Source organism: Camelus bactrianus, chromosome 11 (assembly GCF_048773025.1).
Source record: "Camelus bactrianus isolate YW-2024 breed Bactrian camel chromosome 11, ASM4877302v1, whole genome shotgun sequence".
NCBI lineage: Eukaryota > Metazoa > Chordata > Mammalia > Artiodactyla > Camelidae > Camelus > Camelus bactrianus.
This window is the reverse complement of record NC_133549.1, coordinates 13,715,554-13,738,432: the sequence shown is the minus strand read 5'-3', so window position 1 is coordinate 13,738,432 and position 22,879 is coordinate 13,715,554. Positions and strand designations below refer to the sequence as shown.

Genomic DNA, 22,879 nt, shown 5'->3' with positions numbered 1-22,879 from the left:
CAGAAAGACTTCAAGGCTAGGGATTCTCACTGACAAATCACCACCACCTCCAACTCCCAGCTTAAGAGGAAGGATGGTCTGTCTGTTGCTTAAGTACTGAATTATTAATCCAAAAGGGAAAAGAAATCCTGTCTCTTTCTCTGCTGATTCCATCTGAAATTTGAAAACGCCTCAGGCACGCAGTATATTAAGTGTTACAATGCAATATAGTCACTGCATAGGCTCCTGGGTATTTGAGAAAGTTCGTGGACACAGTTGGACGCCCCAATGCCTTCTTGGCAAATAACGCAAGAAACTGTGTGTCAACCTTGGTCAGCTTGGTAACAAGTTCCTACTTCTTAAAATACAAGTTTCTAACTTTATATCATTTAGAGTTTTCTTTTCACTTCAGGGCTGTAGAGCACTCATCTCCAGCTTCTTATTTCACGAACACACAAGAGCCAGTAGGAACAGCGTGGGAAACAACAGCCAAGTGTAGCTTGGTGGTAAAGTGTGTGCCTTGTGTGCTTGAGGTCCTGGGTTCAATCCCTCATACCTCCGTTTTTAAAAAAACAAAAACATAAACATAAACCTCATTACCTTCTCCAATACACTCCCCCAAACGTGACAGAAATTTCAAGTGAGGAAAGTTTATGATTAAAGAAACTGGTTATTCTTTGAAATAATAAAAACAGGCATTCCTTTTCTTTTACAAATTAAGTTTAATCAGTAATTCAGCTTCAGAAATAAAAACTTCTAAAATGAGAGTATAAACATGTTTATTAAGTGTTTTTTTCAGAGCTTATTTCCTTTTTTCATTTATTAGCAAATAGTATTGATCCATTCTCTTGCCCGAATGTTGTAAAGAAACTAAAATTTTAGGTAGATGGACTACCTATGCCCATCCTGAAACCCCACAAATCCCCCTGGTGGCCTCAAAGGCAGAACAGCTTCCTGTTTTTCCCCTTAATGTTTATGGCTGGAATATAGCACCTGCTTGAAGTCAAATAAGGAGTCCGAGTTCACCTGAACACCACCCCGAAAGTGTCCGACACCGAACTCAAGGACTCGGATATTTCAGGAACTTGCAAACTACCAACTGCTTAACTAAACGAAGCAAAATTAAATGAAATTTATAAAGACTGAAAGTTCTAAATGGGCTAATGTAGTTAAAAGTATTCAGTTACCGGACAGTTATGAATGGAAAATACCACATTTCCAGCTATCGGTGGAAAGCTATAAAAATCTGAGGAGACAGGCTGTAGGTAATAGGCACGTTACTGCTTTTCTAGTAAAACTTTAATTGCTGTTTGCAATTCATTTCCTGATCATTCAGGACTCAGCTATAAAAAGAATTCCACTTTCTTCTCTACAAGCTGCCAACAAGATGGAAAAACTGGGCAGGGGTTGCGGGGTACAGCATATGGCTGCCCGAGCAGAAAAATGGGTGAACGCTGACAGCTCAGCATGCAGGCAGGTGCGCTTGGCGTCCTCTGCCGTGGGGCTTCCATGCGGACAGAGCCAGAGCTGGGACGTGCTAGGACCCACCATCCAGTCACATGGGAGCGCACCCCCAGTGCGACAGACGCATCTAGGAACTCCTGCTGCACAAACTGAATCCACCTCCAAGTATGTGAAGGTTCTGCAGTGAAAAAACTTACCTCTACTGCTGTAACCTAACTCCTCCTTACCAGACCCTGAAACTAAAGGCATAAAGGAGACCTGCCTGGGGAGCTGGACGGGGACCAGTTTCTGGTGTGTCCCCTTGTGTGAACTATTGCTACAGACATCTTCGGTCATCTCTGGAGAACCTAGCATACTGACAACCTCAGGAAAAAGCACAGAAACCTGGAATCAAGAAATAATCCTAAAACACTCATCTTGCCTAGCGATTCCATCTTTCTCTCTGGCAGTTAAACTGTCTTCCACGTTCCCTGAGGTCCCTACTTTGGAGGGTAAGTAAGGCATTGAAATCCACTCACTAGACGACATAGTCCTAATAATGAAGAGCCGGCGGTAATCCCCACCGAACACTTTGTAAGTACTAGACGCCTTTCGGGTAGTCTGTTTCTATTCCCTGGAAGTTCCATCTCACAATATTAAATTCAGCTAACGAGGCAACAGTACCATTTACCTTCAATAGAGCTAATCTTTGGATAAGCAAGAAAGTGAAACACCAAGATCCCCGACATCCTCCCCTAGGGGTGATCATATAAGCAAATTAGATGCAAAGAATATTCTAAAAATATCAAACATTTGCTTTTTTTCCCTAGTCTTAAATCTGGACTGTTTGGGAATTTTCCTGTTTTGTGCTTTTGTTCTGTCCCTAGGCCCTCCTAATTCCATACTACTCAAGTAATCTGCTTTGTTTTATCAAAGAACCCAACAAAACCCCTGACATTTCATTGCATTTAGCTAAAAACTCAGAAATAAACCTATTTGTGAAGCACACCGTGTCATACACTGTAAAAACTTAACCCCAGCCAGATTAACACTGCTAGCAAAAACTGAACGGCAAAAAATTCTCTCTTAACTTAATGAAGCTTGTCAAAGTTTCCAAGAAACAAACCGTGACTTCAGCTTTTATTGCGTTCTGATGGGACCCATGGTTACAGAACTCAGCATCACAGGTCGCTCTCCCCGTAGAGGGCGGAGGAGAAGGCGGTGTAATCCAGGGCTCCGGGCACGCTGCCGGGGCCCGAGTAGGCGGGCATCCTCTTGATGCAGTACTGGGCCTGGTCCGGGGGCAGCTCGCGGCGCAGCTCCTCCGCCAGGATGTACGGCTGGAAGAGACACACAGGCATTCACAAAGTTGCAGAAAACGCTGGGACGTTATACTACGTGGTCTAAACACTTACACCTTGCTCACATTTGTTTAATTTTTAAAAGGGGCTAAAGGCGGGGAGTTGAATGGGGATAGTGCCAGACAACCAACAAAAGGCTGAGTTTCACTCGTGAGAGCTTCTGTGCAAGGTGGTTGGTCTTCGGGCCAGCAGGAATTTCACACACTTCAGAAAGAAATGCACAGCGGGCATGACCATCAGTATTTCCCTAACTGAGGCATGATGCAAGTGAAAATGCTCTGATCTAAACTTTGTACCAGAAAGATACAGGGATGGCCGGTTGACGTCATACGCTGATGAAAACAGGGGTATTTAACATTATCTGTGTATGTGTGTGTGTATGATACGTGCTTTTAGCAAATGCAGTCATTTTCCTATGCAGTTTATTAAAAAGCTAGAAGCGTGTTGCCACTGGAGACAGCTTCTTTCTAAAGGAAACTACAACTAACATTGAATCTTTCTTTCTTTTTAACGTCAGTTGTCCACCAGGAAGTAGGATATTTCTGGTAAAATAGACTGGCTGGTAAGAGTCAAATAAAGAACAAATATCACGTTGTAATTTATAGTAGAGTTTTGTAAGGGGTTAGATGACCTGTGGTTTATTACCTCCTACATCAGTTGGACTTTCTCCCCTCCATCTCTTCTCTATGATAAAGGATTCATTGTAAAACAAATGTAATTATTTTAAAGACACTTTATCTTGTCGGGTAAGATTTTTTAAGGTAATAAACATGGCGGTGCTGATGTTTTAACATCCCAACTTCCTTTCCCTCTCAGCTAGAACACCAGATAAAAGAATCATATCCCAAACGGAATTTGTGCATACCGAGACGTTTCTGTTGTTTTTCTAACCAGATGTGAACATTCTAAACTTGCGGGGAAACTCCTTCTTAATTTCTAGGCTACAGGTGATGAAAATCTTGTCAGTTTTTAAAATGACTGAACAGCTGTATTTAACTTTGCTAACTTTGCTCCAAGGGCTGGGCACAAAGTCGGGGTCACTGATCCTTAAGAGAGGGTTCTCAGTTTTGTAACATCTGAATCGGCGTGGTTCCTTCTTTCAGAGTTGTAACTACCAACCCAGAATGTAAAGTTGTGCTGAACCAGTAAAACACACACAAAAACCTCTGCAAAATACACACTCTGGGTTCCCTCTGTAAACGGCCCCATGAGGACCAGGCACAGATGCAGGGATGGCACGTGTGTGTTCCGTCTGTCCTGGGCCCACCACAGCTAGACTTCCATGCTTTCTGAATTCAGCGCTGCTGCAGTACCACAGGCACCAGGATCAGAATGCCCATCATTTGCGTGGCTGTGTCTTTTTTATTAGCACAGCGCCCTGCACAAGCAGAAGAGCATGCGTCCACACGGACCTTGTCGGAAGCCAGGATGCGGAAGGAGGCGATGACCTGCTCAGCGGTGTCGGTGTCGGCCGTCTCCCTGGTCATGAAGTCGATGAAGGACTGGAAGGTGACGGTGCCCTGCCCGTTGGGGTCCACCAGGGTCATGATGCGGGCGAACTCAGCTTCACCCTGGCACCAGGTTGGAAAGGAGCATCGTTTACATCAGTGGACACCCCTTCCAGCAGAGCCATTCCCCCGTTTCTACCTGCTGGAGGGCAAGTTCCTTTCTACTTAAAACTTAACATCCCCTGCATTTCCCTCCCACTTCTGGAACAGATTCCTCTTGGCGGGTGACTTAAGCTTATCGCCACCAAGTGACTTTAAACACTGCTGTAGCATCAACATAGAAGCTCCCAAATTTTGTCAGAATTCCGTCCTCTCTCTGACCCGAGTTGCCTTCAGGACTTAAAGGTAATGATGGAGGAGGAATTCAAAAGGAGTCAAGCCTGTTCTCAGAGTACAACCGATTAGGGGGCACTGCTAAAGAGAAGGCAGGTCCAAAGAGGCTCTCGTGATGCTTCTGTGAAAGTCCTGAGTGGAACTGGAGCAGCCCGTGCCCAGCAGTACATCAACAGGTAATAGGGGTGGGGGCCCGCCCACACCCTCACAGCCCGTGGGGAGATTGAAGGTATCCTTAGCTCATTTATTACTAAAAACTTTTTACCTTCTAAAATACTCGAGGAAAAATCACTTTAAAAATCAGCAGGATACTAAAAGACATTGCAGTGTACACTTTAAATGGGCAAACTGTACGCTATGTGAATTATATCTCAATTAAACTGTTTTAAAAATCTTCAGGAAAGTTTATGTTCTCTTCCTTCACTATGAAGAAAAGCTGACATGGAAACAACCTAAATGTCCCTCAATAGATGTCTGGATAAAGAAGCTGTGGTATATTTATACAATGGAATACTACTCAGCCATAAAAAAGAATGAAATAATGCCATTTGCAGCAACGTGTATGGACCTGGAGATGATCATACTAAGTGAAGTAAGTTAGACAAAGAAAGCAAATATTATATAATATATATGTGGAATCTAAAAAATAAATACAAATGAACTTATTTACAAAACAGAAACAAGGGGGAGGGTATAGCTCACTGGTAGAGCACGTGCTTAGTATGCACGAGGTCCTGGGTTCGATCTCCAGTACCCACATTAAAAATAAATAAATAAACCTAATTACCTCCCCTCCCTGCCAAAAAAAGCCAAAACAACATAAAAACAGAAACACTCATAGAAAACAAACTTATGGTTACCAAAGGGAAAGGGGGTGGGGGTGGGGATAAATTAGGAATTTCGGATTAGCAGACACTAGCTACTATATATAAAATAGATTAACAGCAAGGTCCTACTATATAGCACAGGGAATTACATTCTTATAATAGAGTTTAATGAAAAAGAAGATATATATATGTATAACTGAATCACTATGCTATACACCAGAAATTAACACAACATTATAAATCAACTAAACTTCAAGGAAAAAAAAAATCTGACCAATAATTGAATGAAAATGAATGTTCTGGCTGAGTGAAACTGTTGTTCTGTAGTAGCAGGCACACCTTCCAAAGTGTTACCCTGGACAACAGAGGTGACCCCGTCCCAGGTGTGCTGCCTGCGTTCTGTACGGCCGGCATTGCCTACGACGTAAAGCTAAGCTCACGTGTCACGTGTCACGTGTCACGTGTCAGTAGAACTTGGGCCTCTGTCTTACCAGGTCATAGCCCATGGAGATCAGGCAGGCTCTGAAATCCTCATGGTCCATCAGGCCATTCTTCCTCTGCGACAGGTACAGAGCAGAGAAATGGAGAATTAGAGGCACAGTGAACAGAAGCCAGGAAGAGAAGGGACACTCGGAGCTTGGCCAAAGAGTCCGTAAAGGTCACTGCTGACTTACAGGAAGGACAGCCCCAACATGGGGACGTTCCAAAATAATTTCTCAAAAAGGAGAAAGGGGGAAAGGAGGGCGAACAGTGGTCAAAAATGAAAGGAGACCACATGTTCAAGAAAGCAGGAGGAACTACCCAGGGCCACAGAGAACAGCCTCGTCCGGGGCTGCGTGCTGCCCCCGCCGCCGCTGGAACGCACTGCAGGTGCTCTGAGAAATCCTGACGCTCTCGTGTGGCCCCACGCAGTCCTCACTGGTAAGACACCCCCAAAGATGACCACGTTGCTACAACCCAAGCTGGAAAGTTACCCCACAGCCACTCCCAGGCCAGTGGACCTGGTGGAGAGGCCGCTCCATGCAGCAAACCCAGCCTCCCACGCAAACCCAGCCTCCCACACAAATCCAGTGAGGGTCTACCTGGAGCAGCATGCAGGAGGGCCCCAGGGGACCACAGCTGTCACGGCCAGAAAAGGCCAGGTCAGGACCAACTGACCCACATTCCACTGAAACACATGCCCACGCAGAGCCCTCGGTGTGATGGCAAGTGTGTGGCGGTGCTCAAGGTTTTCCTGCAGGTTTTGGGAGGACAGCTAAGGACCAAGCATCAGCATAAACTCAAAGGTAAGAAAACGCTTTTACTATTGGCCAAGCCAGTTATTCAACGGAGACTTTCAAACTTGGCAGGTTCTGGGCTGTCCTCCCCCTTTGGACTTTTGTTGCAAAAGACCGTCTCATTATCCTAGATTCAAGTAAATGTGGTTTCTCCCTCTGAGGTGGCCCAAAAGAGTGGGAGCTGCCCCCACATGAGCCCAGACGGACGTGTGTAGGAGCTCTGATCGGCAGGAGGAAAATGACTTGAATGTCAGTGAATGAAGGCAGCTCAGTGTTGCAGCGTGTTTCTGTGCAGTAAATGGTGCTGAAACCAGGCTAACTTTTATATCCAGCTCTGTGTGGAACTCTGTACTCATGCCTCAGCTCCCGGTCCAAAGTCTGCTTTCTGAAGTCTTTTATAGGCCTGAACATGGCTGGCCTCGCCCAGAGGCATCTTAAGAACCATTTAACAAATGTTTGTAAATCGAAAATAGGGTCGCGAACAAAGTAATGGAATATACTTTTTTAGTGATCGTTAACCAGTGGACTGTGGCCTAAAGAGTCACTTTTAACTGGATAGTAAGGAACTAGGGGTCTTCTTGTGAGGAACTGCTTTTACTCAACAGTATTGAAACCAAAGTACTAGCTAATATTCTAAGAGAAGCACTTAACTTTTCATGTGCCTTTACCGTGAAAATGATCACCGTTTTGCTGGAGCATTTTCCTTAAAACATTTCATGAGTCAATTTTGTTCATTAAAAAAGAAAAGTTACTTTTATATCTCAAAAGAGTAGGTTAATTTTCATCAGGTACTTCACTAAATAGTTAATCAGGAGAGGTACACTAGAGCTTTGTGTTTAAGTATTTGGAAAAATGACCTAAACCGCGTCTTCTTAAGAACACGCCTTCACGTGGAGCCAGCCTTGCTTTGCTGCCAGCTGTGAACTGTAGGCGGTCACGATGTGATCTGGACTCGGTGTCACCCCGAGGACATCAGAGCCCAGCACACCTCACCCCGGTGGCTGTTGTCCTGTGGCATAAATCAGCCTGTTTCCCTGTAACCTTTACAGACATGAAGACTCCAATAACAGCCTGAGTATTATCTCAAATGCACGTCTGGCGTCCCCAGCGTGGCCCCTCACACAGCGGCGGGAGCGAGGCACCCACCCTGTCGAAGTGGTTGAAGGAGGCCCGGAACTCGTTCATCTGCTCCTGGGTGATGCCCTTGGCGTCTCGCGTCAGGATCTGGGTCTCCACCTCGTTGATGGTCCTGGCGATGGTGGTCAGCAGCAGCTCCCACCCCACACGGATGTGCTGCCGGGGAGACAGGAAGTGGTCAGCTCCCGGCTCTCCCAGCACATCAGTCTCGCCCCCTCGCTTCCGCCACGGGGGAGTCGGCCCAAGGGGAGACGCGCAGGCCTTCCCTGTGCTGCCCTTCCTCTGCGTTTCCTCGTTTTGTGAGATTCTGTGATGGGAAGTTCTCAGAAGTGAAACCAGGGATCTAAGAGCGGCAACTGGCACTTTGCAGATCAAGTGTACAGCGTGTAGTCTGTCACTAGGGACACCTTTCCATCGACCACGTGGCAGGCTGGGCCCTGGATTATACCCACGGGCTCCCAGAAAGGCCGAACTGACAGAAATGCCACAGCCCAACTCCTGGTAGCCTCTCCGCGCAGCAGAAAGCTCACTGTTGTGACTGTGACGACGACATTGAGGAGGATGGGGATGACTTACAGGGGCTCGAGACAGGTCACAGAGCCTTTTCACACACAGGGACAGGAGAGGCCTAGTGGCCCCTCACGCTGATGCTGGGAGAATGAAGCCGCAACAGACAGACGCTGGGAGGAGGGCGCCACCAGAAGCGAGGGCGGCCCCGGCCCGCCCGCAGCCGTACCTCCATGGTGTAGTTGGTGTGCTTGTTGTCGAAGACCAGGGCCTCCTGGATGAGCTGGTGGTCGCCCTCCAGCTTGTCGATGTTGCTCTTGTAGTTAATGATGTTGTGCTCGTACTGCTTCAGCTGGTTCATCTGGTCCTCCAGGGCGCCCGTGATCTGGATGGAGCTGCGGGCGATCTCCTGCGAGGCAAGGACGGGGCGTGAGCCGGCCACAGGGAGCTCCTCCCCGGCCCCCCACCTCCAGCCCCACGCCTGCCCCCGTCGGGCAGCAGCCAGAGCCGCTGGACTTCCCAGAGGATGCAGGAATCAGGGCGGGACCACAGCGCGAAACAAGCTGTGGTTCTACTCCTCCCAGAGAACCAAGCTCCACGAAAGTAAAGCCAGAGAGGTGAGAAGGGAGGCACTGGCCTTCCTCAGGGTGGGAGCCTCCCTGGGCGCTGGGTTGGGGGTGGGGGAGCTGCCTCTCCTGGAGGACAGGGGAGGCCCCGCATGCACGCAGCGGCGGGACAGATCCCAGGCTGCTCTGTGCTGCATCGCCGGTCCAAAGAAATCCCCGTGTTCTTAGACGCTCCCCGCTTTAAGAAAGACGCTCACAGAGGGAAGGCGCAGCTCAGGGTTAGAGTAGGTGCTTAGTGTGCAGGAGGCCCTGGGTTCAATTAAATAAATAACCTCCATTAAATAATAATAAAATAGACTTAATTACCTACCCGCCAAAAACAAACAAACAAAAGGTAACATTTTATCACCAAAAAGGAGGTTCAGGGGAAAATGTAAGTAGGCCAATAAATGCCTCTTGGCTGTGCTTGGCGATAAACTGAACCCAGAAATCAGTGACATCCGAAGATTACTCTTCCTTAACGGTTCTGAGAACGCGAAGTATTTGTGACTCTTCACACATTTTCTGGAGAGATGGGCGGATGGTTAAAAATCCAGGTCGTGCAGAGAGAGGCTAAGCACTGAGAAGGAGCCCCCTCCCCCTTTTTAATGACAGAATGACGGACGGAAGCAAGAACAGCCTTGTCTGTCCTTAGCGCACGTGCGCCCGCGCTCGGCACTAACGTTCCTGGGCTCACGGGCTGCGGGAGGCCAGGTGGCTGCCACACACCCTCCGAAGGGCACCGACTCACCTCCATCTTGTTCTGGATCCAGGGCCCGATGGCATTGGCCTGGGCGGCGAACTGGCGCCGCAGACGCTCGTTGGTGTGCTGGCGGGCCAGCTCCTCCTGCAGCGACTGATCCCGGATGGGCACGAGCTGCTTCACCTGACAGGGTGCAAGGGCCACACGTCAGAGCCGGCTGGTCCCAGAGGGGTGCCCTGACCTGCGGTGATAGTCCCAGGGGCGGAGAGGGGAGGGGAGTGGGAGCCCCTACTGTAGGGCCTAAAGGGAGAGCACGGTCCAGCCCTGACTGTCGCCCGGTGCCACTCGCGCCTGCTGAAAGTCTGGGTGTGTCTGCACGAGGCACACTGACCACTCCCCGGCCAGGGGCTCTGGGCCTGCAGCACTGAGCCCACGGGGGCTGCGTCCATCTCTGTTTTCACCACCTCTAACGGAAAGTTAGCATTTCCTTCAATTATGAGCCTGGGCAGCAAATCCACCTGTGACTTTATCACAGTAGACGTCACAGACAGTCTCATATAACATCAGTTATCACCTGCCTCCCAAAATACCGTGTATGCTCATCACCGCTCAGAACTACTAGACATGCTGTTGGATCTTGGTTGGGGAGGGTATAGCTCAGCGGTAGAGTGCGTGCCTTAGCATGCGCAAGGTCCTGGGTTCAATCCCCAGTCCCTCCATTTAAAAAAATAATAATAAAATGTGTCAGTAAAGAAGCACATACATTACTGTATCCCACCTTTGAAAAAATATATTTTATAACTATTTTTAATATAATTTTGATTTGTAACCTTAAGTATTTTTTATGAATTTACACATCATTATCAGAAGGGATCCACAGGCTTCCCGAGACTGCCAAAGGGATCCACGACACACAGAGTTGAGAGCTTAACTGCTAGGTCCATGCATGAACTCACTCCTGTGTGACGCTGGACCACCCTATATGTATCTTCTCCATTTCATCCGTACGTACACGTGTGAATGTGACTTACATTTTCATGCCATGCCTCAGTTCTCTTTGAATCCACAGACAAAAGAGCTATTTCAGAAGTCTTGTGTGTGTCTTCTGCAAAACTGCTGCTAAAGACACTGTTATTCACTGTCCCTTTTACAAAAATCCCTCTGGCAAAGTTGCTTTGTAACTTAGTGATGGTAGAAAAGTTTATCTCACTTAAGGAACGACATTATTTCCCTTTTTTTTTCAAGGAAACTGCTCGGCTCAACATGTTTCCCTCTGGCTGTCAGAAGACCGGAGCTAATTTTAAGCTCAAATACAATAATTAACTACTGTCTCTCTCGAGATGAACACTCTCTTTCCCATACTTGTTTTTTTCCACCTCTTTTGCATCGTTTATAACGTAACAACCGTTGCGTGTGTGTTTTTATAGCAGGTCACCTCAGATCCACATGGTGGACTTACTCCTTAAAGACTCATAGCCACCTACTGAGATGGCACGCTGCAACTGAAACCATGAAAATAAACTGAAGACTGAGACAAGAAGGCTCAAACGATCCCATTTTCACTATAATTAAGTCTGTAGACAGTTTCCCAAAATGTAAGAGGCAGCAAGTTAGCAGGAGGTGCTTTAGTTTCCCAGCTGAGCGTTGTCTAAGTGATTCTTCCACACTTAAAACTCACACACTTGGGACACGTCTAGCCCACTTTCTAAACATTCTTTAATGACGTCCTAGCAGCAGACTGATTCCACATTTCCAGTTGGGGTTTTAAAAATAGTTTGCCTCAGTATCATAACCTGCGCTGAGTTTGCCAACACTGGCAAGGGTTTCCTGAAGGAGAATCCTTTCTGCTTTCTTTCCTAACGAAACACAGAAGCTGCTGAACGGTATTTAAGAGAACAACCTACTTCATCTGATAAAAACAAGACAATAGGCCCCCAAACAGAGTCACTTATGCTAAGCCCCGCACCGCCAGGCTGAGACTTGACTTAATTAATTTCCACTCTCCCAGAAATGGAATCTTAAACCAGTGGGCCAGGACCTGCCTGGTGAGCACTACTGAGGACGTCTGCCCAAGAGGCCCCTACCGTCCCCGGAAGCAAAGTAACTTTGCCATAACCAGCCCAATGTTTTTTCCCCACTGTAACTTCCTTTTTCCCCTTCCTATAACTTCTGCCTATAAAAGTCTTTCATTGTGTCCTGCTCCTCAGAGCCCCTTTCTATCTGCTAGATTGGAGGCAGCCTGATTCGAGTTGCTTTTTGTTCAAGTAAACAGTTAAAATTTTTAATGTGCTTCGGTTTAGCTTCTAAACACTCCTGTCAAATTCGGGGTGAGTGGGAACCCTGGTCACGACGCAGCATCAGGTGGTCTGCAGCCCCCTTGGGGCGCACCCCGGCTTCAGGAGCGCCCGCCCCACCCTCCGCCGCCCACCTTGTCCCACTTGGCCCGGAGCTCGTCCATGGTGACAGTGCTGTAGGGGTTGCTGGAGCTGATCCTGATGCTGTAGCTCTGGATCACCTTCTCCACCTCGTTCTGGATGGCCATGATGGACTGCCGCTCCCCGTCCGCCTCCGGCAGCGTGGCCTTGAACTGCTCATGCGCAGTAATCAAGCTCTAACCGGGACAGAGTGGAGAAAACCGGGCTCAGCTCGGTGTGAATTTTGCAGGCTTGCCGCTCCCTCCCGCATCTGTGTAAGTGACTTTACCACTGCGGGTGTCTCTGGTGGGAAACATCCTGGATGGCTCAGAAAAGCTACTCGGTACACAAAAGTCCAGGTCCCGAAAAACGGAGAAAAGAGGGGGAGGGTGCAGCTCAGGGGTAGAGGGTGTGCTTGGCGTGCATGAGGTCCTGGGTTCAATCGCCAGTGCCTCCATTAAATAAATGAATGAATGAATGGATGAATAAACAAACCAACCAACCTAATTACCTACCCCCTCTGGGGGAGGGGAGAGAAAAAAATGTTTACAAAAAAAAATTTAAGATGATGATGACCAGTTGGTGGCTATGAATCCCAACTCCTCAACAAGTAACTGTCTTCTTTTAAAAAAAAAAAATCACATTTGCTTTCATTGTTTTGCTCAACTGACATAGAAAACAACTTAGCTGCCCTTTCTGACAACCAGGTCTACCTTTGTAGTCCAACAAAAGAACCTAACATTTGCTGCCTTGGGACCTAAAGACCACTCAGGCGTACACCCTTCCTCCTCCAAAAGAAAAGTCCAGGAAACCAGCCCCCTCCCCTAAGGCTTTATAAAACCTCCACTTAACAACCTTACGGGGTGGGGAGGGTAGAGTTCAGTGGCAACGTGTGTGCATAACATGCATAATAAGGTCCTGGGTTCGATCCCCAGTACCTCCATCAAAGATAAATAAATAAAACCTCATTACCTACCCCCCCAATTTTTTAAATAAAAAAAAAGCTAATTACCTCCCCCCAAAAAACTTTTTTTTAATTAAAAAAAAAACCAACCCTACCCGTTGGCCTTAACCTGTAAGCCAGCAGCCCTTAAGCTCAGCTCATAAGTGCTGACCACCTTCCAGTGCGAGGCTAATGCTGCCAGCACACCTTTCCCTGAACGAACTAGTTTGTGCCTCAGGTATGGCTTCCAGTAGAGGTCTCCCTTATTCCAAAAACAAGCGATTTTAGGTTGCTAACCTGTGCTGAAGAGTGCATGCAAGGAACACCCCCACAGCCTCTCTCAGAAGGCGAAGCCAGCGCTTAGCAAGGCGCTGCCTTTCCCCTCACCCCCAGGGGCAAGCCCTCCCAGACTGCTCCTTGGCAGGAAGATGTGGGTCCAGTCCCAACCGTCAGGATTTCCTTTCTACCTGAGTTCTTTTTGACGACCTCTCTATTTCACAGAAAAAAGAAGCTAGAAGTGTTTTCTCTTCATGTTCTGCTACACATCAAATTCACCGTAAAGTGGTCTCTAAATAAACTGCCTCCTCCCTATCATGATCCCTCGGAAGTCTTATTTACAGCTTTGAGGCTCCAGAAGAAATCAAAAGCAGAACATCTGGGGCTGTGGGAGGCAGAAGGTACTGATTCGTGATTTCTTATGACCTGGCAAAACTCTATAGCTCTTAATGAATAGGAATATGCAAACACTTGCGAAGCAGTCAGCTCAGAAGCCAGGAAGCTCCTCTCTCCTTGGGAGTAACTCCGTGAGCCTGCGTGTGCACTCTGTCCATGAGTCCACACTGTTTCACCAGGAGCTTTTACACAGCCTCTCCGTTATCTGACTGATGCTAATTTAGCTGCAGCAAAGAGTCATCTACGTGCTTTTAAGCTAAAAGTCAAAGGGTAACTTGCGCTTTCAAGCCGTATTTTTCTTAGTGGGAAAAAAATAAAGAAAAAGGAAAACAACAAAACAAAAAGAGAACTCTAAGTTTTTAAAATTACGATTGAAGGCGGGAGGGCACAGCTCAGAGGCAGAGCATGTGCTAAGCATGCATGAGGTCCTGGGTTCAATCTCCAGTACCTCCATTTAAATCAATCAATCAAACAATCAATCAACCTAATTACTTCCCTCCAAAAAAAAAATAACAGAAAGTTACAATTCATTCCCAGTAAAGTGGGAGCACGGAGTGGGGTCCAGGTACCTGGATCTCCTCGATGCTGTGCACGATGAACATGTCCTGCAGGTCCTCCATGGCCCCTTCCATCCAGTTGTTGAAAGGAGCAGCTCTCTTGGCAAACTCCAGGTGAAGCTGATCGATGGTTTCCAGCAACTTCTCAGTTCTCTGAAGATGAATTAAAATAGAAGCAAGCGTTACCGCAGATTAACTGACCATTCTCTGGAAGTGTAAGGCTGCATTCCAGAGCAGGAAACGAGCAGCCGGCATTTGCTCATCATCAGCCTGTGACTGCAAGAGACTAGCCGATGTTCCAGTGACTGGGTGAGCCCTGCAGGTCTCCAGAGTGCCTCTGAATCAGAGCTGGATTTAGTAACGTCCAGAGTCACACTCAGAATACTCTACTACAGGCTACTTTTTTGAACACTGAGAACCCACATAGTAACTTCCTTCGGCTAAAGCAGTACTTTATAAGCTGGAGGACCTGATTCCCTAATCATATCACAACGCAAAACCCAAGGTATCAGCCTCATTTTATAATCCACGGCGTGCCTTTCCCAAAAGTCACCTACCTAGAGAAGACAGAGGAACTACCGTGTAATGTTCTCAAATCCTCACTCACGATCTAACACAGAGATCCTCTGTGTCATTCTGGGCACGTGAAAGCTCGAGGCCCCGAACCGAGAGGGACACCATGCTTTTCTCCTACGGCAGGTGGCGGGAGGCAGGCGGGAAAGCATCGGGATCTAGGGGTCTTCAGAATTAGATTTGGTTTTTCCTCCGGCTCTAAGTATCTGAGCTCTCTGGTCTGTGCCTGGCCCTTCCTTTCTCTCGAAGACGTTTTTCTTTAGGCGAATATGCTAACAGCTGGTTGGCATCCAGGAGGCAGCAGAGTGAAAAGACTCAGAACATCGCTACCTGCTTCCTCCCTTCGCATCGCCTGAGTCTTCCACGGTGAGAGACAACTAGGTTCAGCTAAAAACCAGCCACATCCTGCTGTTTATCCAAGTCTTACACCTGAATGAGGCCAAACCCAACCTGATTCTGTTCCACGTCCATTTCTCCTGACCTCGACGCGACTCACCGTTTTCCCTTTGCACATCTCAGCCTCAGTTCCTCCCGATTTCCTGACCCAGCCGTGGCTCTATCCCCTCTCATATAAGGCCTTCTGGAAATTCACTGTGAGGACTACTTAATACAAAGTGGGTTTATACCATAATCTCATTACTCCTGGATTTCGGGGGTTTTTTTTAATTAAAAAGTACACGTCAGTGCCATATGAATGGGGGAGTGGGTACAGCTCAGTGGTAGAGTGCGTGCTTAGCATGCACGAGGTCCTGGGTTCAATCCCCAGCACCTCCATGAAATAAATAAAGAATAAAGCTAATTACCGCTCCCCCCTCAAAAGAAAAGAAAACAACTTCCGTGTGGATAAATCACAGTGTAAAACCGCCAGCTTCCCCTCCTCCTCCTGCTTTTCACGCTATCTGTGGGAGACCCCTTCACTAGACAGTCCATTTTGTGTTACACACATAAGGCCACAGAAAAACAAAGTTAGTAACATTGACTTAAAGAGCCTCCATCAGAAGGTTTCCCGCCCACCGTCTTGGAGACGCACCTCCAGGGCCTCTCTCCTCTTCTGGGTGAGGGTCCCCAGCCGGTCCCACTGGTCGCAGATTTTCTGGCAGCGATCGTTGATGTTCACGGCATCGTGATAGTCCAACTCACTGTCAGAGGGGAAAGAAAGAGTCACTTTCCCAGATGACGGGAAGAAAAGTGGACCTGCGCTCAGATTAAACAGACAATCGTTTTGAAAGATCTGACTGGGAACGAGCAGGGCATTTCGGGATTCTGTTCATCGTCACCATCGCAACGGTGATCACTGTCCTCTGATCGATCATGAGAAGGGTTAGTAAAAGTCTGTCAGGCCAAGAGACTTCTAAACACAGAGGAACGCTGTCTCCCCAACGCCTCAGATGAACTTTATTCTCCCTTCGTTTTCTTGGCCAGGCCCCTGGGAGCATTATTTTTAAGTGGTGATGTACCTGTAAGTGAAACCAGGCGTCTGACCTGGAGGACAGTCCTGGGGGCCATGCTGAAGCCACAGTGACCAGAACATCAAGTGAGTCACGGGGGAGGCCGGTATCAGCTTGCACCCCATTGTGTCCTTGGCTCCTCTCAGAGGGCACTGGGTTGCTGGACGGGGCGCCGCGGCCAGGAGGGGCGCTGGGTCTCCCGCTAGCACCCGAGGGGCTTCTGAAGCCTGGCAGACCGGAGCCCTTACCCTCCAGACAAAGAGGCTGTGACTTGTCTTGTGCACCCGGCTGACAGGGGACAGAATTTCTCACTTGGCAGTCCCTCTGCACCAGGCCTGTCTGCACATCCCGATGGGGCCTTTGGGAGTGAAGTCCTCTATGCTTACTGTTCCAGCAGATCCTCAACTAGAAGGTTAACCCAGGGGGTAAAAAGTCTGACTCATGGGCAAAGTTTAACCGCCCTTTTAGTTAAGATGAAAGCAAGACTCAGGGATGTATAAAGACATCTTCAGGAGACTTCTCCTTCCAAAACAGTCCAAGGTGAGGCAACTTTCAAGAAGTTCCTTTCCATCCTACCCAGTCCATGTCCCTAAAGCCTGAGTTTATTTCTCTTTCGACTCCAAGGCAACAGCTGTCTATTACTCGGGCCTTCTTTTTCTCTTGAATAATGTTAACTTGTCCTTATTGAACGTTCCTGTGTCTGTTACTGAATCCAGGAGAGGCACAGGGCCGTGATCCGAGGGTCTTTTCAGGGGGTAAGAGGCTCTCCGTCACTAACCAGGTCCCGTCCAGCCTTTCAGAACAGTTTTCTACACACACACACCCCTCACTATAAGATTCTGTGATTATTATTATGACCAAAACACCAAACCAACCAAAACACACCAGCAGTTTGCACAGCCTTGAATGCAAAGTGAAAAGGCTGTGGCTCTTCAAAATGCAACTGTCATTAAAGAGCGGAAAGACTTCAGACACAGACCCAGGGACCCTCCCGCTGACCCACAACGGAGACCTCAGGGCATCTCTCCATGGTTTCTCGAGGGCGCACATCTCTCCCTCGTCCCCCTAACTCAGACACGTCACAGCTCTACACACACCCGCTTTCAGGGAGATCGGGTTTGCCTAACTGTGCATATAATTTTTTTTGTACTTCTGCACAAACACTGATTTGTTATTTCAGAAAAGGGAAAAAGGGATTAATAATAAAAGTAAGATGCATACAGGTTTAAATTCTGTATATGGTTCCTCTTTTGGCTATGAGAAGAAATAAGCATTGGGGTTTCCCAGGAGTAATAATTATATAAAATTATTACTTAAATTTTATGGACAGCACTTAAAGCCGCTCCAAGTTACCGCGGGAGCTACGATGGAGCTACTAAATCGCCTGAGTTCCTTTTCATGCCCTTACTTTGCTTGTGAGTAATTCGTCACGAGCAGGCAAACACCTGACACTCAAGAAGCAGAAGTGAGAAGGCCACGCGGACAGGGAAGGAACCGGGTACAGAGACCACAGAGAACTAGGAACTTATAAACTGGGCAAGGCTAAGTAAGAGCCTCTTAACAAGTTTCCTCTCGTCAAAAATGAGGAACACAGGAGTTTTAAAAGGTAACATCTCAAAATAAACATTATGGCTGGTTTTCTTCGAGTCGTTGTGTGACAGGCTCTACGCCTGTGCAGATGTGCCAGTGCTTATGATGAGGGCATAAAGGAGGAGGGCATGACAATCGGCATTTACCAAAAGGAAGCGACGGTCTTAAAAAAAAAAAAAAAATAAGGATAAAAAGGCACAGGAACTCTGCAGGGAGGCCCCTCTCCCCAGGGGCGGCCACAGCCAGCGGCAGCACCTGGACCTGCCGGGACCGGCAACGTCCTCTTGGGCTTAAACCAGCCTGGGGTCAAGCTCATGCCAGCGCCTCCCATAAAATAAAGAGCAGGAAAGTGAAACAGCACTTTTGATGATAACGGAAGTGGGGTTGAAATGTGTCTTCAAGAGAGGGGTCTTGGTTTCGGCTTCTGGCCGGCAGCCTGGTCCCATCTCCCACCCCAGGCCTGGGTGCGGCCACCTCTCCTGCCCTCTGGCCGATTTCTCATCGTCCCGGAAACGGAGCTGCCGTGCTGGGGCTGGGATGCTCTGGACAAGGGTCCAGCCACAACCCAAGGCCCAACGTGGAAGCAGGCCACATTCCACCCCAGGGCCCTCTGGCTGGGCTCTAAATTTAGGACCGGGGAGGACAGGGAGCCCCTCTTGCCACCCCTCCCGGAGCCCTGGCTCAGCCCCAGGGCTGCACCTCGGCTGGCCGCACATACTTGAGCTCCTGCGCGATGGCCGCGATCTGCTCCACACGGTCCTGGTGCGCCGCCAGGTCGCTCTCGAACGCCTCGTGTTTCCGCAGCAGAGCCCGGACCTCGGTCAGGGACGCCGACTCGTAATCCTTCTGCAGCAAGATCTGCTCTTTGCCTGCAAAAGTGGTGGCGGGAGAGTGTGAGTGCCCGCTCCCCCATCAGCCTCTCCGCGCCCGCCAAGTCCCTGGGGACCTCGAAGACGCCTAAGGACCAAGAGGAGGGGAGAGGAGGATGGGTGGCAGGGGCTGCACTTCGCCTGGGGTGCCGGCTGCCCCCCTGCTGATGTGACCCCGATCCCTCTGGGTTCTGAAAGCGCATGTCTACACATACAGGGCGAAAGCAGGCTGATGAGCACATTCTAAATAAGCCTGAGAAACATGTGTCTCACCTTCCTGTGTGATGCTGTTAGTAATTACTAGCTCACAGGAATCACCTGCGATTATTAGATAAAACACGTGTACTCTGTTTGCCCGAGGAGTCACCCTTTCTCCCAATTCTCTTTGTTTGAAAGCTTTTTTTCCCTGCGGTTAAGTGCAGCCTGTGGGAGCTTTTCCCCCCTAATAATATAAGAAATTTTCCCCTCTGAACCTCCACCTATTTCCCCTTAAATGTTTCTTAAATCAAGCAACTGCTGTGGTTCTCACTGGGCCCATGTTTATTCCCTGGTGATGACCCTTAAGAATTTAATTCTATAAAGCTAGAAGTGCAAAGCAAGTGCTCACGTATGTAATGATGACAACACAGCTCTTCCTTTGTGCCAGGTACCAATACAAATGCTTTATAAACATGAACCCATTAAACCTTCATCAAAACGCTGTGAGATAGGTGTGGCTGTCGCTCCACTTTGAAGGGGACCCTGAGGCCCCGAGGGGTTAGAACGTGTCCACGGCACACAGCTGGGACGTGCCAGAGCTGGACGCCGGCCTGTCCAGCTGCACGTCTGTGCCTGTGACCCTCTTGCTGTGGGACAGCAACTATCAAGCAGCAAGAGGAACCCACAGGACGGGGGAACCTCCCTGGCCTTCCTCAAAATAGATTTCCACGTGATGAGGAGAAGGTTCTGTGCTTCTAAGCTCAGCAGACAGCAGACAGCCAAAAACGTATTACGACCATGGTAACAAGCTTGTCTGCAAGGCCTGAAAGGAGATGGAGCTCATGAAATAAAGGCGTTAAGACTACGGAAAACAGTATCTCACATCTGTCCTTCCCAAGCAGATCTTCTTTTTGTTCCTTTGGGGAGGGTAATTAAGATTTCCTTATGGATTTGTTAATGGAGGTGCTGGGGATCGAACCCAGGACCTCGTGCATGCTAAGTACACACCCTGCCAATGAGCTGTGCCCTCCCCCAACAAGCAGATTCTCTTAAGTGGGAAATTATGTTGCTTTGTGGCGTTTAATAAATATTCTATTGGCAGAAGCTAGTGTCAGCAGATGGGGTAGTGGGCGGGTCACAGGTGCCTGGGAGGGTGCTCACCACACACCGCGGCTCTGTCCGCAGCACAGCTCGGATCTTCTGAGAGCCCCTCCGCATCTCGCCAACTCACCGTAAGCCCAGGTCTCGTGCGTGGACGCCTTCTGCCTGAACTTCTCTGCCAGGTGCTCCACACGCTCCAGCCTCCGAATCTCATTCAGCAGCCACTCCTCGTAACCCTTCTCTGCCTGTTCCAGCCTCTGCCAGGCGCCCGCGATGTCCTGAGACGGGGGAGGGCAGGGGAAGGGCACTGTCACGCTCTGGCCTCCGGGCCTGCTCTACAGATCTCCTCCAGGACGTCTGACAGCACTGCCCTTTGTGCTTTCTGGTCCTTCCCTTGCCCCCTGAGCCCCTCACCTGCCCCAAATGACCAGCCAACTGTTTGGTTCCTAAACGTCTTCATGTTCACCAGGCCCTTTGAAAACAAATAGTCATTCTCATCAGCTAACAGACACCGGATGCTCCCCTAGATGTGGACACAGGCTAACAGGGCTCTGGTGTCCTGGCTATGCGAGACGAAGCCCCAAAGTGACTCAGCTCAAAGTGACTCCTGCTCGGTGACCAGGCTCAATCACCCAGCCGGCCAGCGGTCAGCTGCCTCCTGGGCATCACGCAGGTGCCAGGCACAGCGAGAGGTTTTATACACGAGTGGACCACGCCTGGCAAGTTCCCCGCCCATGTGGCTTCCACGACTGCTGGGGGAGAAAGATGACAAACAAGGAACTGAACCACCAGTGTGAGTACTGCTTCCGACAGCGATGCCTGCGGAGGAGACACAAACCAGGGTTCAGTGATGCTAACAGCCCAGGGGGAACGGTTCCTTCAGGCAGGTGACCAGGAGACCCTCTGAGGAGGTGGCATCTGAGCCGAGACCTCGGGGACAGAAGCAGCCAGGGACGTGATGAAGCAGGGGGACAGGCCTGTGGAGGGGCAGGACCGCAGGGGGCAGTGCCGCTGCACCGTGGGTGAGGGGCAGAGCGGCCGGGGTGTGGTCCCCAGGGTGGGGGTGGGGTCAGATCGTATCTGATCCTGGATAGCAAACCTGGATCTTCTTCTAAGTCTTCTGGGAAGTCGCTGGAGGGTTTTAAGGAGAAGGGGGACACACTGATTTGTTTTCAAAAGATGATGGCAGCTGGTGTAAGAGAATGAATTTGGGGGAGAAAGAACCAGAAGAGTGAGGAGGAGGACTGCTGCAGGGCTGGAGGAGAGAACAGTGGCTGAGCACAGGCGAGGGCAGAGGTGGAGGGAAGGGTTCACACTTAAAATGTAATCTGGATGTGGAGCCAGTGGGACTGGCTGAGGACCTGGACAGGAAGGGAGGATCGGCAGTGACACCTGGGCTTGGGGCTTTGGTAATTAGGGGGTGGCGATGCTGTTTACTAAGCCCGAGGCCAGTGCGGGAAGACACTCGGATTTGTGAGGTCTGATGTGCTTTGGAGACATTCACGCGGGTGTGTGAACCCAGCACGGAGGAGAAATCAGAGCTTGAGATGTAAAATGTGGGAGATGCTGGTGGTACAGCTGGTGATTAAAGCCACAGGCTGGGCGGGATCACCTGCAGGTGTGAAGCCAGAGAGGCGGGTCAGCACCAGCCCAGGAACCAGCCACCGCAGCCGGGGCAGGGGCGGCAAAGCTCTGAGCAGCGACTGGAAGGACTCGTGAGTCAGGCGGGAGGAACACAGCTGAGTCCAAAAGTGGAAGGGGTTTCAGAAAGGAGGCAATGGTTACAGCTGCAGAGGACATGAAGATCGAAGTGGCCACTGGGCCGTCCGCTCGGACGCCGTTGACTCTGACCACACCAGTCAGCGCGGGCGGGGGCGGCAGCCGGAGTACGGCAGGCTGAGGGCTGAAAGGGGTCAAGGAACGGGAAGGAACTGAGCACCAGCACCATGAAGAAGTCTCCCTAGACACTCTCCTGCAGAGGGAAGTGGGAGAGAGGGCAGCTGCTGCTCCAGGGAGACGCGGAGCCACAGAAGGGTTTAATTTTCGTCTGGCAGATTCCAGAGCACTTCCTGAGTGGCTGTGAAGGATTCAGCAGAGCAGGAGAAACTGATGGTGCCAAGAGGGAGATGGAGGCAGGACTAAGCCTGGAGAAGGTGAGACAGGGACAGAGGGCACGTCATCTGGTGCCCATCTAGAGGCTGGTCTAGCTGGCAGGGGAGGGCACGGCCAGGCAGGGAGGTGGGAGGCGGGGAGGAGCCCAGGGACCACTTGTCGCCAGCGTCTGCGAGAGGTGTGCCCTGGGCGGGGGACCCCAGCAGCAGCAGGGAGGAGTCAAGAACTGCAGGAGGGCAGGGAGGAGAACGTCCAGCATGGAGCGGCCGCAGGGCCAAAACTACATCCAGGAACTGAAGAGAGCGGCCAATGCCCCCGTCTCAGCGGCCCGTCGGGGAGGGCCTTGACTCACCGACACCATCTTGCCCTCGGAGGGCATGAAGGCCGGCCGGTTGCTGATCCGCAGCTTGGTCTGCAGGGTGTTGAAGTTGATCTCCAGCTGGCACTTCTCCTGCACCTTGGGAGGCTTGTGCTTCCGACGGTAATCCCGGAAGTCCTCCAGCTTCTTCTGCATGGCCTGCATGGTCTTCTCAGGGGTCCGGTTCTCCAGCCAGGGGATCGTGCGCCGAATCCATTCCAGGAGCTGCTCACAAGACACATACACACGCAAAGGGCTGAAAACACCAGCAACCTCCCCACCATTAGAAAACAGAGGCAACTAACAGTTTGTAACAGGGGGACCGAATGTTCCTAAAATCACAGACGTGTGACTGAAACAGCCC

General features: G+C 49.7%; 1 protein-coding gene across 1 annotated transcript in view; it reads right to left on the bottom strand.

Moving 5' to 3' along the window:
• Nucleotides 1-741: 741 nt before the first annotated feature.
• The window catches only part of ACTN2 (actinin alpha 2), a 64,378-nt gene continuing 42,240 nt past the window's right edge, over nt 742-22,879 (bottom strand). Inside the window, exons 10-21 of the mRNA XM_074373267.1 lie at nt 22,510-22,740; nt 20,176-20,323; nt 18,596-18,746; nt 15,870-15,978; nt 14,279-14,419; nt 12,109-12,291; nt 9,729-9,863; nt 8,602-8,781; nt 7,875-8,021; nt 5,943-6,008; nt 4,196-4,354; nt 742-2,762 (exon numbers count right to left, since the gene is read on the bottom strand). Of these exons, the coding sequence (XP_074229368.1) occupies nt 2,604-2,762; nt 4,196-4,354; nt 5,943-6,008; nt 7,875-8,021; nt 8,602-8,781; nt 9,729-9,863; nt 12,109-12,291; nt 14,279-14,419; nt 15,870-15,978; nt 18,596-18,746; nt 20,176-20,323; nt 22,510-22,740 (1,809 nt within the window). The 3' untranslated portion in view covers nt 742-2,603. The remainder of the gene's footprint in view (nt 2,763-4,195; nt 4,355-5,942; nt 6,009-7,874; nt 8,022-8,601; nt 8,782-9,728; nt 9,864-12,108; nt 12,292-14,278; nt 14,420-15,869; nt 15,979-18,595; nt 18,747-20,175; nt 20,324-22,509; nt 22,741-22,879) is intronic.